The sequence below is a fragment of the Herpailurus yagouaroundi genome, unplaced genomic scaffold (assembly GCF_014898765.1).
Source record: "Herpailurus yagouaroundi ecotype Mexico unplaced genomic scaffold, PumYag 141, whole genome shotgun sequence".
Taxonomy (NCBI): Eukaryota; Metazoa; Chordata; class Mammalia; order Carnivora; family Felidae; genus Herpailurus; species Herpailurus yagouaroundi.
Genome location: NW_024412396.1, coordinates 22,549,734 through 22,567,927, shown reverse-complemented (window position 1 = coordinate 22,567,927; position 18,194 = coordinate 22,549,734). Strand labels below are relative to the sequence as shown.

Genomic DNA, 18,194 nt, shown 5'->3' with positions numbered 1-18,194 from the left:
AGGGGTTTTTAACAGTATAAAAGTACCCTGCCTAGATTAACCTTTACACAACTTTACAGATTACACAATTTAACAGATTACAGATTACAGATTACACAATTTAACAGATTACAACTTTAATACAATCCCAATCAAAGCTCTAAAAAATTTTGAGTGGGTCAGGTAAAACAAATTCTAACAGTGAGCTAACATACAAAAAGGGCAATGCAGTGGCATTTTCCTGAAAGACATCAAAAGAAATTAGGAAGCTGCAGTAATTAAAAGTATGGCACTAGCCAGGTAACATAAAAATGGATCACAAAATAGTTTCAAGAAAACAAAATAGATCAATGTACATGTGAAAGATTAGTATATGATAAAGAAGTTATTTTAAACCAACATAGAAAAGCCTGACAAAATAAAAGGTTAATTTGTGTCTTAAAAAAGATACAAATTTAAATGCTAGATGAATAAATGGTAACAAAAAACTATTAAGAAATTAGAAGAAAACACCAGATTTATATATTCTTGACAAGATAGGCACAAAACTCAGACACCAACAAAAGATTAAAGACTGAGCCACATTAAGAAAAAAATGATAAAAAGACATGATAAAGAAACATCCTAAACAAACTTTAAAGAATGTGTTATGTGCTAAAACTGGAGGGAATATGTTAATATAGGTAATAAAGGATTGAGTGTGTATGTGTGTGCATGCACATGTGTATGTTTATATCAAACCTTTTTAAGACAGTAAAACACATGTTACTGCCCCTGCAGAATCCCAAAATGATTCAGGAAATTAACACACCAGACACTAAGAAAAGTTGGGGAGTTGGGAGAGGAAGTATGATAAGAAGGTAATGAACTAAAGACAGGATGTTACAAGAAGATTTGTTTAATGAATGGTAAGAAACCTTAAACCCTCTTCTTTTCTGCCCAGCTATGGGATTTCAGGAGCTAGGTATACATTCTCCAGGCAGATCAGATGATCCTTAAATGAGAAACCACCTGACACAGGAGTAAGATATAAGAATACCAACACTGGGATTCCCCCAACAAAAACCTGAGTGGCCACTTGACCATGCTACTGTGAAGCTTGCCAGGCCAACTAACAGCCCACAAACAAGACCCACAGAGCTTACATTCCATTTATTAAAACCACATCTTTAACATGAACAGAAATCCAGATATCACACAAGTCAGAGACAAAAACAAGTAAACAGAAACACTTTAGAGGAAACAGTGCTGGGAGTAGAGGAAAACATCAACATTTCTTAATACCTTTTAAAAAATAATAAAAATACATTAACCCACATAACAAGAATAGGAGACTGTAAAAACAGGAACAATGAGGGACACATGGGTGGCTCAGTCAGTTAAGCAACCAACTCTTGATTTTGGTTCAGGTCATGATCTCATGCCTCATGGGATTAAGCCCCACACTGTCAGCATGGGGCCTGCTTGAGATTCTCTCTCCTTCTCTCTCTGTACCTCCTCTGCTCGCATACACATGCTGTCTCACAAAAATAAACTTAAAAAAAAAAACGGAACAATGAACAAGAAAGATTCTTGGACATTAAAAAACTGATGGCAGATATTAAAAATCCAATACAAGGGTCACAGAAATACCTCAAAAAGTCAAACAAAATCTGACATGAAAAAAGTAAAAGATAAGAAAATTAAATGACTAAAACAAGATCCAATGTCCAACAACTAAAACAGAGAAAAACATAGAAAGGAAATTAGCAACACAAAAATAAATACAGTACTAATTATTTTGTTTTATTTTAATTTTATTAAGTACACTCTACACCCAACATGTAGCTTAAACTCACACACAACCCCAAGATCAAGAGTTGCATGTTCTATGGACTAAGCCAGCCAGGTACCCTAATAATAACACTTCTCAGAACAGAAAGACATGAGCACCCTAGATTGAAAAGACCCACTAAGTAAAACACAATGAATTAGAAAAAGAAAACCCACGCCAAAGCATATCATTAGAAAACTGTATTTTGGGGGCACCTGGGTGGCTCAGTTGGTTAAGCATCTGACTCGACTTCAGCTCAGGTTATGACCTCACAGCTCATGAGATCAAGCCCATGTCTGTGCTAGTAGCACAGAGCCTGCTTGGGATTCTCTCTCTTCCTCTCTCTCTGCCCCTCCCCTGCTCATACTCTCTCAAAATAAGTAAATAAACAAAGATCTACTCTTTAAACAAAAAAACAAACAAAACTGCATTTTTATCAAAGATAAATCATTTTATAAGCTTCCATGAGGAAAAACAAGTCATATAAAGGGAATCCAGAAGAGCATTATCATACTTCTGAATAACAACACCAGAAGCAATATGAGAATGGAGAGATGCCTTCAAAGCCCTAAGGAAAAATTACTTCCAACTCGAAGTTCTATACCCCATTGGACCATCAACTAAGTGTTTCAGGCATACAAAATCTTAATTTTTTTCATCCCAAGCATCCTTTATCAAGAAGTTACACTCCTCTAAAGGCACACATCAATCAGGAAAAAGTAGCATCTAATAAGCTCTCAAAAATAGAGCCTGAAACCCAGGAAAGAAGTAAAGACATGCTAGAATTAGGAGAAGAAGGAAATTCCAAAATAACTGCTGTACGATAGATAGAAACAGAGACTAATCCAGACTACAGAAAAGAAGGTTCCAAGAGGAATACTCCGTCAAGAGGAAGGGTAAAAAATGGAATTTCTACATTTCTGAGTATAACTTTAACAGTTTTCAGATTAAGTAGAATAACATTAGATATATACACATTTTTAGTTTCAAAAAATGACTTAAAAAAGCATTCGTACATCGTGGAAAGTCTGTATTAGTACTGACTACTGAAATTAGCTGTTGGGAGGGAGTGGGAAATTTTAAATGTTCAAAGAAAAACTAAGCAAATGGGAAAAAAGAGGGAGAAATAAGAAAGGGTAATTAACTCCAAGAAAAATAGAAGGCTTTGAAACCTATCCATTGTGGAAAATAAGTAAAGGGAAAACAGAGTATACATTAGCTAAAGTTCTCCTCTACCATCACAGAATCTTAAGAATTGAAGAGACAGAAAAGAGCAGTAAAGAATTGCTATTATAAACATGTGAGAAAATGTCAGAAAAAACAGCTAAAATAGTTCAACAGGGGTTTAACACTTAAGCAGTTTAACACTGACTTTTTAAACTATATGCACATACTTTGATAAAAAAAGAAAACACATTTTAAAATGCTTATAATCAGTAAGAAAAAGACAATCCAAAAGTAAAATGAGCAAATGATATGAACAGGCAATGAGTAAATGGCTTATACGAGTATATGAAAAAAACAACAAACTAGGATGAACAATCTAGAGATACACAAACTAAAATAACGAGCTACCACTGGAAGTGGCATGGACGGCTTTGGGAAATAAGACTACTCATGTATACTGTGGGAATTTAAAAATGATACCACTTTTGAAATGACACTTGATAAAACTTAGCCCTGGATTCTCTGACAGAAATTCCATTTCTAGCATGCTCTACATAAATAATGACTTTGTACAGACATGTTTACTACAGCACTGATTATTTCCTATGAATAAGGATTTGGTCAAATAAAAGACAGTACCTTTGACACTACAAAATACTTATGCAATGGTTAAAAAAATACAGTAGGGAGAGATTCCAAAGCATTCTGTTATATTTTTTAAAAAATCATATATGTACAAAATGCACACATGTATGTACATCTATGTATGTATTAAAGAACACACAATTTATAAACCACAAAAGAAATGGGACTGGGGACATAAGGAACAGAGGTGTCAAATGAAGGAGGATATTTTTATGTGCAATTTTTATATTCATGCATAAGTTTATTACATGTATCATTTCTTTAAATAGTGAAAAAGAAATACATGTTAAACATTCAGTTTACCATTCATAAGTAGTTCTATTATCAACATCAGAATACTTATTCCTACTTTGAATACATTTGAATATCAATGTTTCCCATACCCTCTTATTGTGCTGTTTGTCTCAGGATCACCAGGGTCCAATGTTTCTTTTAAGAAGTTTATATAATGTATCCATAGGTCAACACTAAGAGGTATTGCCTGAAGCCCCCGCCGATACACCTAAGAAGAAAACAACAAACTGTACTTCAAATATTTAATTATTTCTTAACAGAGAGGCAACACTGTGTTATCCGGTGAACCTTAGAAATACTAATTACTGGAATTTTGTTTAAATAATCTACCATTACCATTTGGGTGGAGGTTGGATAGAACATGGCAATGTTCTGATCCCCACGTGCAGAGTCTTGATCTTCAAAGCGCAGCAGTCCCTGCATTCTGACCGGGTTGTGTGGGCAGGCTTTGGGTTACAGACCATAGGGCACAGACCCATTAGAGCATCAATGACAGCGTCTGACCAAAAATGCAATAAGACGTAGCAAATGTGACTAGCAAACCAACTATATTGTTTGGAAAATGAGAAATAAATGTAAGTGAGAGAAAAGCCCTGCCCTACTTGTTAAGCTGCAGTGTAATACAGAGGCTTGCACTGCAAAGCTTGACAAACTGTAGAGGTTTAACGCACCTGCCAACAAAGAGAGAAAATATTAGCTACAAATGCCACAAGAGTGACAAATGCAAATAAAATACCCTATAAAATTGTTTGACCATAAATCGTAGGTACTGTCAGCCAAAAAAAAAAAGTCTTTGTTTTGTTATTATTTGGCTTACAGTACCTAATGGAGACAATTTTATTCAGTAATGTACGCACCTCATCTGATTGTTTAATGTTGTCATGCCGCTTTTCAAGGTCTGCATACTTTTTCCAGTAACCATAGCAATACGGATAGTGTATGAAAAATTTGTCAAACGCTTTCCTGGCAGCCATCAAGTGATTCTGATGAAAATAAAACAAGGTGTTTAAAAACCTTGGAGGTTTCTGTCAGAAAATATTTATTATTTCTTCCAAATGTAATATCTCAAAATAAATGACAGGTTTAAAAACCACACACACAACATCTCTTTTTCCTGCATATACAATCTTAATCCTTTGAAACAAAAGCACATAATTCTGTTGAATAGCAAGGTATTCAAAGGTAACCTTTTAAATCAGTGATTCTACACATGCATGCATGCACACACACACCAATTTTTACAAATGTTAGACTTTGACTCTATTAATATTGTCTTTCCATAACATACAAATGCTATGAAAGTTATCCTTTGAAGCCAAAAAATGTACATATCTAATGTTATTCAACTTAATCTGAAAATTATAAAAGATGCAACTTTAATTACAAAACAATAAAGCCTCATCAGGTATTACTTGATTAACCTGTCCCTCTAGTCCCATTTAAATAGTTACTAACCTCCTGTTCTACATACTGAAGCAAATATACCCAGCCTGTAAAATCCTGAGGATTGTTTTCTACAGTTTTCCAGAATTTTTCATATTCAGGAGGGAAATTTGCTTCCGTTTCTGTCACTGGAAGGTCCACAACATTTGTTATTTCATTTTCTTCTGTAGATGTATTCACATTAGGAGATCCATCAGGGGACTGTTCCATTTCCGTAACATTCATAATCTCAGTACTGAAATCAGCAGACTGTTCTACCACTACCTCTGAACTGTTGCCTGTGCTGCCATTAGTAGAATTTCTGTACTCTTCCATGTGAGAATTTTGCATAGTTGCTTATTTTGTCTTCAGTTAATGATCTGTGGAAACACAAAGAGGAACATCTTCCAAATGTTTATTTGTCATCATCGAAATCACCTTTTAAAAGCCACAGTTACTAAAGCAATAGTAATTTAGTTACTAAAGCAATATAGTAATTTCATTCTGATCTCTTCTGTTATTATTAGCAAGTTTATTAGTTTCTGTATTTAAATTTTTTAAGTTTATTTATTTATTTTGAGAGAGACAGAGCCAGCACAAGTGGAGGAAGGGCAGAGAGAAAGAGAGAGGAAGAGAGAATCTCAAGCAGGCTCCCAGCTGCCGGCGCAGAGTCCAATGTGGGGCTTGAAACCGTGAGATCATGACCTGAGCTGAAACAAAGAGTCAGACGCTTAAATGAGTGACCCAGGTGCCCTATTAGTTTCCGTACATATAAAAAAATAAAAAAATAAATAAAAAATTAATGTTTATCTATTTTTGAGAGAGAATGCAAGTAGGTGAGGGGCAGAGAGAGAGGGAAACACAGGATCTGAAGCAGGTTCCAGGCTAGTTTCTATATTATAAATGAATTTCTATAACATCTAAATTTCCCCAAAATTTTGCTATTTATTGCTGGGTGCTTGAGTAAAAATGAAGTAAAGGTGGATTTAATTCATTCTTCAATAATGAGTGTTATGCTCGCTCCCTCAAGAAATAATCATATCTAGAATTCAATGTTTCCTAGCTAGCTAAAAATAAAAAACCCAATGTCTAAATTTATCTTGCTATTAATCCTGGAAAACCAAAATATCTTTAATATTTGTTCTGTAGGATAAAAATAAAATTAACAAAACATATTCTGGTCTTCGATATAAATGTTTCAGAGAGAGGTTCATTACTTAGCTGAGGATAAAGTTTTAGAAAGGAGAAAGAAAACACAAATACTTATAAATTTTAAAACTGCTAGCAACTAGGTTTAACTTTTTAAATTTATTTTGAGAGAGAGAAAGCACGCACACGAGCATGCACAAGAGCAGGGGAGGAGCACAGTGAGAGGTAGAAAGAGTGAATCTCAAGCAGACTTCATGCTCTCAGAGCAAAGCCCGACACAAGGCTCAATCCCACAAACTATGAGATCATAACTTGAGCTGAAACCAAGAATCAGATGCTTAACCAGCTGAGCTACCCAGGTACCCTTAGATTTGATTTTATTACAGAAGATACAAAATAAGATTTTAAAAAATTAAAGTGATTTTTTAATGAATAAAGTTATTAAAAATACATTTATGAAAGTTTGACAATCTGGAAAGCAACTGCATAAAGTCTTTTAAATTAAATCATCTCAGGGGTGCCTGGGTGTCTCAGTTAAGCATCCAACTTTTGATTTCAGCTCAGGTCATGATCTCATGTTTTGTGATATCCAGCCCTGCATGGGTTCCATGCTGAGAAATGGAGCCTGTTTGGGATTCTCTCTCCCCCATCTGTCTGTACCTCCCGTGCTCATGCTCTACCCCCCATAAATAAACATTTTTGAAATATAATAAATTAATCATCTCATTAAGAGCACAAAATAGTAAGAGATTATTATTTTATCCTATAAAAATTGTTTAATGTTTATTTTGAGAGAAAGAGAAGGAAAGAGAGAGCTTACATGCACAAGTGAGTTGGAGAGGGGCGCAGAGAGAATCCCAAAGCAGGCTCCAAACTCTGCGCCGAGCCTGATGCAGGGGCATCTCACGACCTGAGCCACTATCAAAAGTCAGACCCATAACCAACTGAGCGACCCAGGCACCCCTATCCTATAAAATATTAACACAATAGATTTTAACAGCTGGCTTCATCCCTTTCACTAACAGTTTAAATAGAAACTGAATCATTGAATCATAAAACGTGTCTTATTTATTAAAGTGAGGGATTATTCTCAAAACTAAACAGACCATAAAACTGATTTACTCTTAAAATGTGCTCAGAATACACAATTACTTAATGTAGTACAATATAATTAAAAAGATGACTAAGACTCTAAGTAATTCAAAAAAAGAAATGAAAGTGACCAATAAACATGAAAGCATCATATCTTTACTAATAAGGATGTAAATTAAAATGAGATATTAAATTGGCAACAATTAGAAAGACATCTCTTGGGTGGACAGTCAAGTAAAATGTACCAAATGGAAATTGTGTGTATTTCATGTTATAGAAATAATCACACAAAAACATTTATTTGTTCAAAAGCATTCATTACAACACTGTATAACAGCAACCAGAGAAGGAAGTACTAACAGAATTGCTTTAGTAAATGGCATATTTATACAAAATAATAATTAAAAAGGAAATACATACATTTGTATTGATACAGAAAGATGTTCACTATGTATATACTATATACATGAAAACACAGAGACACACAGGTATTTATACCAAATAAAATGAAACACAATAAAAATATTTGATATTAACACCTGTTCTCCCTATATAACTGGGCTGATGATTACTTCTTTGGCTTATCTGCAATAATTTGGCTCAAGTGAAGGAAAAAAAGAGGCGTTTTGTTTCATTCTAAGAAAAGCCAGCTATGCATACCAATGGCTGCCTGGCTGCCTTTTTTTTTAATGTCTACTTTAAAAAGCTGGGTTTCCCGGGGGTGCCTGGGTAGCTCAGTCGGTCGGTTAAGGTACAACTTCGGCTCAGGTCATGATCTCAGGGTTTGTGGAATTCAAGCCCCACACTGGGCTCTCTGCCGTCAGCGCAGAGCCCACTTAGGATCCTCTATTTCTCTGTCTGCTCCTCCCCAGTTTATGTGCACACATACATACACACTCTCTCTCTCTCAAAAATAAATAAACATTTAAAATGAAACCTTAAAAAAAAAACTGAGTTTCCTTACAGTCTATACAGAAATTCTCAAATGCAGCTCCACTCAATAGTCACCTAGTAGGCCATTTTTTTAAAATACAGATTCCTTGGTCCCAACTCCAATGATTCTGAGATGTAGACTCAGCCCCAGAAAGTTGTACTTCTACCAAGTTCTCTAAGTAACTCAGAAGAACAGAAACTTACTCATGGGTAAATTCTGAACAATGGAACCACTGGATCAAAGAATACGTGTATATTAAATCTGAGAAGATGCTGACATTTCACCTCTAAAAAAATTGCATTAGCCATGTGGCAAGACACTGTTAGTTGCCTAATCCAATATCCCCTCTCACCATCTTCCTAATAAAACACTGTTCTTGGTCACAGTAGCAATATACCTAATCCCATATAAGGAAGGAATCATGAGACTGAAAAAGACATCTGCTACAGAGCCCTGGGAAAGATTCTGCTTTTCTGATTAAACAGAACAGTCACAAATAGTGTAGGTTCTACCAATTTCTTCTCACCTTGAACATTATATCTAAAACAACCTATGTCCGTGAAGCAGTCAATTAGGGGTTGGCCAGGAAAATTAAGAGAGCCATCCCTGGGGCACCTGCTGGCTCAGTAGGAAGAGCGTGCAACTCTTAGTTTGAGCCCCACATTGGGTGTAGAGATTACTTAAATAAACGTTTTTTTTTTCAAACATGCCAAGGGCACCGGGGTGGCTCAGTCAGTTAGGTGTCCAGCTCTTGATTTTTGGCTCAGGTTATGATCTCATGGTTCAGAGTATCGAGCCCCACGTCAGGCTCTGTGCTGATAGTGTGGATTCTCTCCCTTCCTCTCTCTCTGCCCCTCCTCTGCTCTCTCTCTCTCTCTCTCAAAATAAAGATTTTAATTTAAAAAAAATTTCAAATGCCAGCCCTAACATCATCAAGCTACTAATAACACAATGTCAACTTCACACAGTACGAGAAACTAAGTCCCTATTAGTTTAAACTACTATCAATAGACAGGTTTTCTATTATTTGCAGACAAATGAAGTCCTAATTTCTATTACTTGCAGACAAATGAAGTCCCACTAACAATGCATTAGAATGGCCATTTCTCCATTTCCCCTTGTCAGCAGTAAGTACCATAAAACTTAATTTTTATTTATCTGATTAAAAAAAAAGTAGTACCTCATTGTGATTTGCATTTAACTATGAAAAAGCCAAATTTCTATTTTTTTCTTTTTTTCTTAAATGTCTTTTCAGAACCTATATTCACATTTTCTATTGCATTACTAATTTTTATTCTTATTGGCTTATATAAGTTCTTTGTAAACTAAGAAAATATGATCTTCATTGTAAAACATTTTCTGTGAGTTTGCCTTCTTACTAGCTTATGTGTATAGGTCAATTGTCAAACAGATATGAAATCCAAACTTTAATATATGTTTAAAACATTATTTAAAAATACAGTATGAAGCAAATTTTTTCCCAACAAAGAAATTTAACATATTAAATCAGGAGACTTTTTGAGGCTGAATGCCACTGGAAGAATTAACTATAATCAGCTAAATCTAAGGAATGTTAAAAAAGAAGTGGGAAGGGATGGGAAGAGTAGAGAGAAGAAAAAAATAAAAAAGATGAGGGGGGAATTCAGATGGAAACAAAAAGTTTTTAATGCCTGATGTATATCCAGTACTATATTACATTGCTGGTAGAGCATACCTAAGTATAAGATAAAGTTCTTATCAATTCAGTGGGAGAGAGATCAAAAAACCAGGCAAAACAGAGAATTTCAAATGAAACAAAGTTTAGAGAAATCAACTGAAAATTACAGCCATCTAGAAGAGCCTCATGAAATACAGAATGTGATCTTAACTTTGAAAAGCTGTAAGTTTTAGAATAATAGGAAAATAATTACTCCAGAATAGAAGAAAAGTCCACTTGACTTGATAGAATAATCTTTCTTGACAGACAAACAGGTAGAAATTAGGACTGATTCAGAGACAAGAGAAACTGACCAGAATGAACAGGGTTTTATGGGGAAAGTGGAAGGTAAGCAGCAGGTAAGCAGGGTAGAGCCAGAGGGATTTGAGAAGAAAAGACAGAGATGAAGTCTACAGAGGATTCTGAGAAGAAATAAAACAAGCAGCAATCTTACCAGTATATAGTATAGGAGAATTCAAAGTACAGTATTACACTACCAGAAAAAATATGTTACTGCAATGACTGATTAATGTCCTAAGCTTTTCCAGGCTTAAGCCATTTGAAAGCCTAGAAAAAGGCAAAGAAGTTCTCAATTTATTTTTTCATTTTTCCCCCCTTCTTTAAAGAAAAGACACATTTGAAGATTAATATGCAAATCAGTCACTGACTTGTGTCCTTTTATTTTAAAGCCACTCAAAAAAACAAAGAATGTTGGCTGATACATTGAGTCATTTACTACCAGCCCTACTCTAATAGCACACTTAAGTGGAACAAAATGGTTTCTTCTGGAGTCAGCAAATTTACCACACCCCTGCATCTTCAGACATTATCAATTACTCCACACCCTGCAATTAAAGTGTTGTAAGAAGAATTAAGAACATCATCCTTACCCTTAGGGAGATCATTTTTTCTGATTACTCCAAAAATCACATAGCCAAAAGAATATACTAAAGTTATTTTTCAGTAAGTTATTCCAACACATTCTTCAAAATGTGGCAATTAACTGGTCTCACTTTATTCTTAACAACAATAACTTCCAATTAGCAAAACCGCAAAGGGGTAAAAAATAACAAAAGGAAGAAGACCACAGCATGGTTTTAGCATAAAAACAAACGCACCAATAGAACAAAGAGCCCAGAAAGAAACTTTTGCATATATAAATGATTTTCTTTTTAAGTTTTTATTTAAATTCTAGTTAGTTAACATATAGTATATTGGCTTCAAGAGAATTTAGTGATTCATCACTTACCTGTAACATCCAGCACTCATCAGCTCATCCAGCGCTTAATACCCATCACCCATTTTAGCCCATACCCCACCCACCACCCCTCCCACAACCCTGTCTTTGTTCTCTGTATTTAAGAGTCTCTTGGGGCGCCTGGGTGGCGCAGTCGGTTAAGCGTCCGACTTCAGCCAGGTCACGATCTCGCGGTCCGTGAGTTCGAGCCCCGCGTCGGGCTCTGGGCTGATGGCTCGGAGCCTGGAGCCTGTTTCCGATTCTGTGTCTCCCTCTCTCTCTGCCCCTCCCCCGTTCATGCTCTGTCTCTCTCTGTCCCAAAAATAAATAAAAACGTTGAGAAAAAAAAATTTTTAAATAACAGAAAAGAAAAAAGAACTTCACAATGCACTTAAATTTTTTTGCATAAGTATTAGGAGGGAAAGAGCTGTTGACTTTGACTTCATAAAACTAGTAGTCAACACAGAGTTTATCTGGAGGTCTATCTTATTTCTTGATTTTTCAATTTTAGACATTTTTTACCATCTTACAGAAGATTAGGGTTTAACTATTGTACCAAACATACCTTCACAATTTCCCTCTCACATGATCTAATTTCTATCAGTTTGGAGTTAAATCAACATTCAGGTTTACATTAGCATGCCTCTGTAAACATTTTTTTCAAGCTATGTTATATACTATAATTACATTTCCTTGCTTCTACCTCTTTAAATCTTTCCTTATTATTTTCAAGTTTGGCTGTCTTTGAAAAATGACTCCAAACTCCTGTAGAGGCCTTATAAAAGTCCTTCAAAAAAAAAAAAAAATGACACTTGGGATGCCTGGCTGGCTCTTGATCTCAGGGTCACGAGTCTGATTGAGCCCCATGTGTGGCACAGTTTACTTAAAAAACAAAACAAAACAAAACAAAAAACCTGATACTTATAGTATCAAGTCCATTTTCCCTTCGGGAGACATCCTTTCCAAAACTATCTAATCTGCAGCAATCTAGACTGGCTTGTCTGGTCTAGGTTTTGTCTGTCCATTTTGATCCAAGGAATTCCTTTCACTTATTTCTCATTTATAACAGCCTTTTTCTTTCTTGACTTATTCCCTCTTTTAGAGAATTATTTCTATAACTTTCTCAAAAAGGGTATGTGGTGTAAAAAAATTAAGACTTTTCAATTCTAAAATTCTCACAATTGAATGATAGATTGTCTAAGTATAAAATTCTAGAATGAAAATAATTGTTTCTTGAAGAGTTTTGAAGGGGGGTGCTTGGCTGGCTCAGTCAGAAGAGGCAACTCTTGATGTTGGGGTGGTGAGTTTGAGCCCCATGCTGGGCATAAAGATAAGATTAGATAGATAGATAGATAGATAGATAGATAGATAGATAGATAGATAAGGGGGCACCTGTCTGGGTGGCACAGTTGGTTGAGCATCCGACTTTGGCTCAGGTCATGATCTCAGTTTGTGAGTCTGAGCCTTGCATCGGGTTCTGCTCTGACAGCTCAGAGCCTGGAACCTGCTTTGGATTCCGTGTCTCAGTCTCTCTCTGCCCCTCTCCTGATCACGTTCTCTCTCTCTCCCTCCCTCCCTCCCCCCACCTCAAAACTAAACATTAAAAAAAGGAGTTTTGAAGGAATCTTTCCATTGTTTCCTAGCATAGTGTACTCCTATTGAGAAAATTCCTCTATACAAGATCTGGTTTTTTCTCCAAGGCAGTGTTTAACATCTCTCTTCATCCCAGGTGTTCCGAAATTCCATAATGATATGTGCCTTAAGGTGATTCTTTTCTGCTTATTCTGCTGGCATTTATTTCGGAGGCCTGCTTTAATCTAGATATTTACATCATTCAATTCTTATGTTCCACATGTATCATTTCAGTGATATTTTCTCCACTTGGTTTTATCTTTTATCTTTTTTTTGAACTCACATTACTCAGGTGTTAGACCTCCTGGACTGATTCTCTACTTTTCGTACCTTTTCCTTCATTTACCTCATCCCCATCCCCATTCCCCTCAGATCACTTTTACTAGATTTTTATTTTAATTCCCTTTTTTAATTCTCTGAATAATCTATTTTGTAGTTTCCTATTCCTGTTTCACTAGTGCAGTATCTCCTGCTCTCTCTCTCTATAAGTCACTTTTAAATTTTCTTCTGTTCTCAGCACTATCTCTTCTGAGTGTCTTTTGAATATTTGCTTTGTTCTCCCAAGTGGAGTGGTCTTCAAACTGCTGTTGAAGAAGTGTGAGGCATCACAAAAAATCAGAAGCTAGATACAAGTTTGGAAACTGGTGAGGCTCCACACAGGATGGCATTCTATTGAGGGGGAGCTCACTAAATGTCAGTGCTTTACATCACTTCCCTTGTGTTAAGTTTTCCCAAAGAAGAATGTTACAACTTAAAAATCTATAAAGAAGGCAACATGCATTCTGGGACCAAAGAAAATAAACAGGGCTAGTGATGTCACCATTCAGTATGTAAGCTTTCATTCATTTCCCATTTGCATCAAGACCCTTTACCCTTGCCCCACCTCCCACCACCTGTGTCAAAACTTCTCTGGTTCCACCCTCTTCAAATAATTAGCATTCAGTTTTTTGCGGTCTATACTACATGGAGAAGGAAAATCTATGGTCTAACCTACTCCAGACTTTCAACCAACCCTCGAATTTTTAGTTCCATTCAGCACTCTCATCTTCAGAGGCACTTGGTACCTGGAATTCCTGAGCCTCTCTGGAATTTTGTGGGAGGATCCATCTTACTTTTTTTTATTAACTTCCCTTCCTGCAAGTACAGAACTAAACGCAGAAAAATGAAAACCTAAGTTCATCAGTTAAATCCTGTCCATCTGTTTCTTCCAAGATGTTAATTCTCATGCTGATTTGCTCTTCTGTTCTTTGTCCTTTAGGGTTTACACAATTTTATTTCTTTTTTTATGTTATTTTTTTATTTTACTGAAATTAGGTGTACAAATTATGCTGAATCCCCTCCATTTAGGGTTTTTAAAAAATATCTAACCAGTATCATTTCCCTGTATAATAATATTCATTCAATATTTAGTAAGCAACATCTGTGTGTCAGATACTACTGTTCTAGTACTGGAAATTTAACTGAACAAAACAAAGTCCTTACAAGGAGCTGACATCTTAGTTGAATAATACAGACATCTCTTTAAAAAAAAAAAAAAGTAAGTTTACAGTATGTACATGGCATTAAGTACTAAGAACAAAACAAAGGAGAAGATGAGGTAGTAGGAAAGTCAATTATACAGATATGCAAAGCAAGAAAATTCCAGGCAGCAGAAAGAGCCACGTTCTGAGACAAGTGTTTATTTAGCATGTTCAGAGAAGCCCGCTAAGCAAGGACCCTATGTCCATATTTGCTTAAATATCCCTCAATCTGGTTTGAGTCCTTCCTAATACTTACTAAGTATGTCACAGTGAATCTCATGTAAATACTTATTTTTGAAAAGCTATTTCTTTGGGATTATATTCTAAAATTTCAATATGCCAACATGTAGCATAAACCTTAAAATTAAGCATATTTTAACCTAACACTAACACTTGTAGAATTTTCTCTTAAAGAAATAATGATGAATCCTGTAAGTTTTAGACTAACAAAGTCAATGAAAGAGATACCTAAAAATAAGTGACATTTCTATAGTTAGAAATAATTTAACCATCTGTTAGTACACTATGCAGTCCAGCCCATATCACTCCAATAAAAATACTAATTTCTCATAGTGAGCTATTTGCCACAACCAGTGGTCAGTCTTTATCCTATTAGATCTCCATTAATCCTCCATTTCCTTCTTAAAATTCTTTACACCTCCAAGAAATATATTATGATACCAACCTCCCAACCCCCTCACCTCATTTATAATCTTGCCTCTTTTCTCCTCTCAAAGTATTTGTTTTATATCACTCCTATAATGGCTGAAATCCATCATTACTGGTCCTCCTCCTTGCCTTGGTCATAACTGATTAAGTATCTCTGCTCCTACCAAAGGTCATACCCTGAACAACTCATGATCTGATCATTTCTCCCACCCATCTTCTCAAGAATGTTGCTTCTTAAATTATCTTTACTCTTCATCAGTTTCTCTCAGTGTACTAAATCTATTCCACTAGCATTCAACATGTGTAAATGTTTTTCTTCTTTTATATAATAATTTATAACATATATACTACAATGTAGCTTAACTTAAAAACAAGCAAAGGGTAGGGGCACCTGGGTGTGTTTCAGTCTGTGGGACATCTGACTCTTGCTTTCAGCTTAGGTCATTATGTCATGGTTCCTGAGATCGAGCCCCATGTCAGGCTCTGTGCCTGTTTGGATATTCTCTCTCTCTCTCTCCCTCTCTCTCTGCCTCTCCTTCTCAAAATAAGTAAATAAACTTAAAAAAAAAAAAGCAAAAGGTAATCAAGCATAAGCTATGTTAAAATTTGGATTTTATTCTAAGGACAAAGTCAAGTTGTCTAAGCTTGTTATCTCTACTTCTGTAACCTCCATTCACTTGGTAATTTGGTTTCCTTACCACTCTGAAATTTGCCAAGGTCACAATCTTCTTGTGTATAAATCCATTTGAATGCTTCCTAATTCATCTTTCTGATCTACTCTTTTTGTTTTGTTTTTCTCTGATTCACTCTTCACAGCATCCAACAGGAATGATGACTTTCTACTTGAAAGGTTCTCTTTCCTTGCCTTTTCTGACATACCGCATTTACATAGCTTTCCTCCTATCTTCTTGGATTGCTCCCTTACCATTTGGAAGAAATTTTTTTCTTCTCACAGTCCTATAAGAATTGGTAGCACCCAGGGCGCCTGAGTGGCTCAGTCGGTTAAGCGTCCAACATCGGTTAAGCATCCAACATTGGCTCAGGTCATGATCTCACAGTTCGTGAGTTCGAGTCCCGCATCGGGCTCTGTGCTGAAGCTCAGAGCCTGGAGCCTGCTTCGGATTCTGTGTCTCTCTCTGTCCGCCCCTCCACTGGCTTGCACTCTGTCTCTCACATTGTCTCAAAAATAAATAAACATTTAAAAAAATTAAAAAAAAAAAAAAGAATTGGTAGCTCCCAAGATGTTATCCTCAGCTCTTTTTCTCAACCAACACTCTCCTTGGGCTGATAATGTTCTCCCATCTGATATATTTTCTCACTTGGCTTCCAAGTCACATCATCTCTTCTTCCTACCTCACTATCACTCTTTCACCTGAGTGCCAGCCTCCTGAGGCAAATTGGGTAGTCCTCTTCTATGTGATTTTTTTTTTTTTTTTTTTTTTTTTTTGAGGGAGGGACAGAGTGCAAGCAAGGGAGGGGCAGAGAGAGAGGGAGACACAGAATCTGAAGCAGGCTCCAGGCTCCAAGCTGTCTGCCCACAGCTCAATGCGGGCTCACAGTCACGAAACACGAGATCATGACCTTAGCCAAAGTCGGACACTCGACTGACTGAGCCACCCAGGCACCCCTCTATGTGATCTTTTAGAGTGCCCCAGGACTCAATCCTTGGTCATCTACTCCTATCTCCATTAACTCCCCAATCTCACATGGTTTTAAATACTAATTATGTGCCAACTCCCAAATTCCCATCCAGTCATTTCAAATTATAAAATGTCCTTAAAAGAACTTCTGATCTCTCCCCCAAAACCTGCTCTATCCATTTCCTTCTCCATCTCTGACAGAAAATCCCTCCTTTCAGTTGCTCAGGCCAAAAATCTCGGGGACTCATCCTTGCTTGACTCTTCTTTCCCTCACACCCAACCAATTTTTTATGGAATCTTTTATATTCAGCATCACACTTCTTATAATTTTCATTCAAACCACTCATCTCTCATCTACAATACTATGACAGTCTTCCATAACCTTCTACAGGTCTCCCGCTTCTTCCCTTTTGCTGCATTCCACCAGCTCCCATCCCCAGTCCATTCTCAATACAGCAGATAGTATTCTTTTTAAAACATAAATAAGACCATGTCACTCCACTGCTCTCACAGAGTAAAAGTCACTGCCCTTGCAATGACTCACTGTCCTTTTGACCTCATCTTCTCCTACCCTTGGCCTCACTCAGCCCCAGTCACAATGACATCTTGTTTTCTCTGAAACAGACCACATTCTCCAGCCTTAGAACCTTTTAGGTGGCTGTTTCCTCCACCAGCATTATCTTCTCCCAGATACTCATATGGATAACTTCCTTATCTCCTCCTTTGTTGAAAGGTCACTTTCTCAATAAGACCTACCTGGACAACACTATTTAAAATTGTAACTTGCTCCCATCCCCAGCACACGATTCCCTTTACCTTCCTCAATCTTTTTTTTTAATATTTATTTATTTTTGAGACAGTGCAAGCAGGAGGGGGGGGACAGAGGATCTGAAGTAGTCTCTGCACTGACAGGCTGACAGCAGAGAGCCTGATATGGGGCTTGAACTCACAAACCACAAGATCGTGACCTGAACCTACTGAGCCACCCAGGTGCCCCTATTTTTTTTTTCTTTTATTCATAGTATTACACTATAACATGGTAAATAATTTACTTATTTGGTATACCCTAACATAAGAATTAACCATCCCCTTCTTTTTACTCACAGTAGTATTGCTATAGTTTAAGTAATCATTATCTCCCTCAATAGACCAACATTTTTCAAACTGTAGACTGCTTCAGACCAGCTTGTTCTTTTTTGCAAATGAAAAATAAAATAGAAAAAAAATTTAGGGGTGCCTGGGTGGCTCAGTTGGTTAAGCGTCTGACTTCGGCTCAGGTCATGATCTCGCAGTTTGTGAGTTTGG

At 36.4% G+C, this 18,194-nt stretch overlaps 1 protein-coding gene across 5 annotated transcripts in view; it reads right to left on the bottom strand.

Annotated features, from left to right (window-relative positions):
* Positions 1 to 18,194, bottom strand: part of PRPF39 (pre-mRNA processing factor 39) — a 36,145-nt gene that overhangs the window by 14,746 nt on the left and 3,205 nt on the right. The window contains exons 1-4 of one of the 5 annotated variants that reach the window (XM_040477043.1): positions 4,756 to 4,868; positions 4,501 to 4,569; positions 4,235 to 4,397; positions 3,988 to 4,106 (exon numbers count right to left, since the gene is read on the bottom strand). In XM_040477043.1, the coding sequence (XP_040332977.1) occupies positions 3,988 to 4,106; positions 4,235 to 4,321 (206 nt within the window). In that variant the 5' untranslated portion in view covers positions 4,322 to 4,397; positions 4,501 to 4,569; positions 4,756 to 4,868. The other 4 variants (XM_040477040.1, XM_040477044.1, XM_040477041.1 and 1 more) reach the window with 4 other exon arrangements.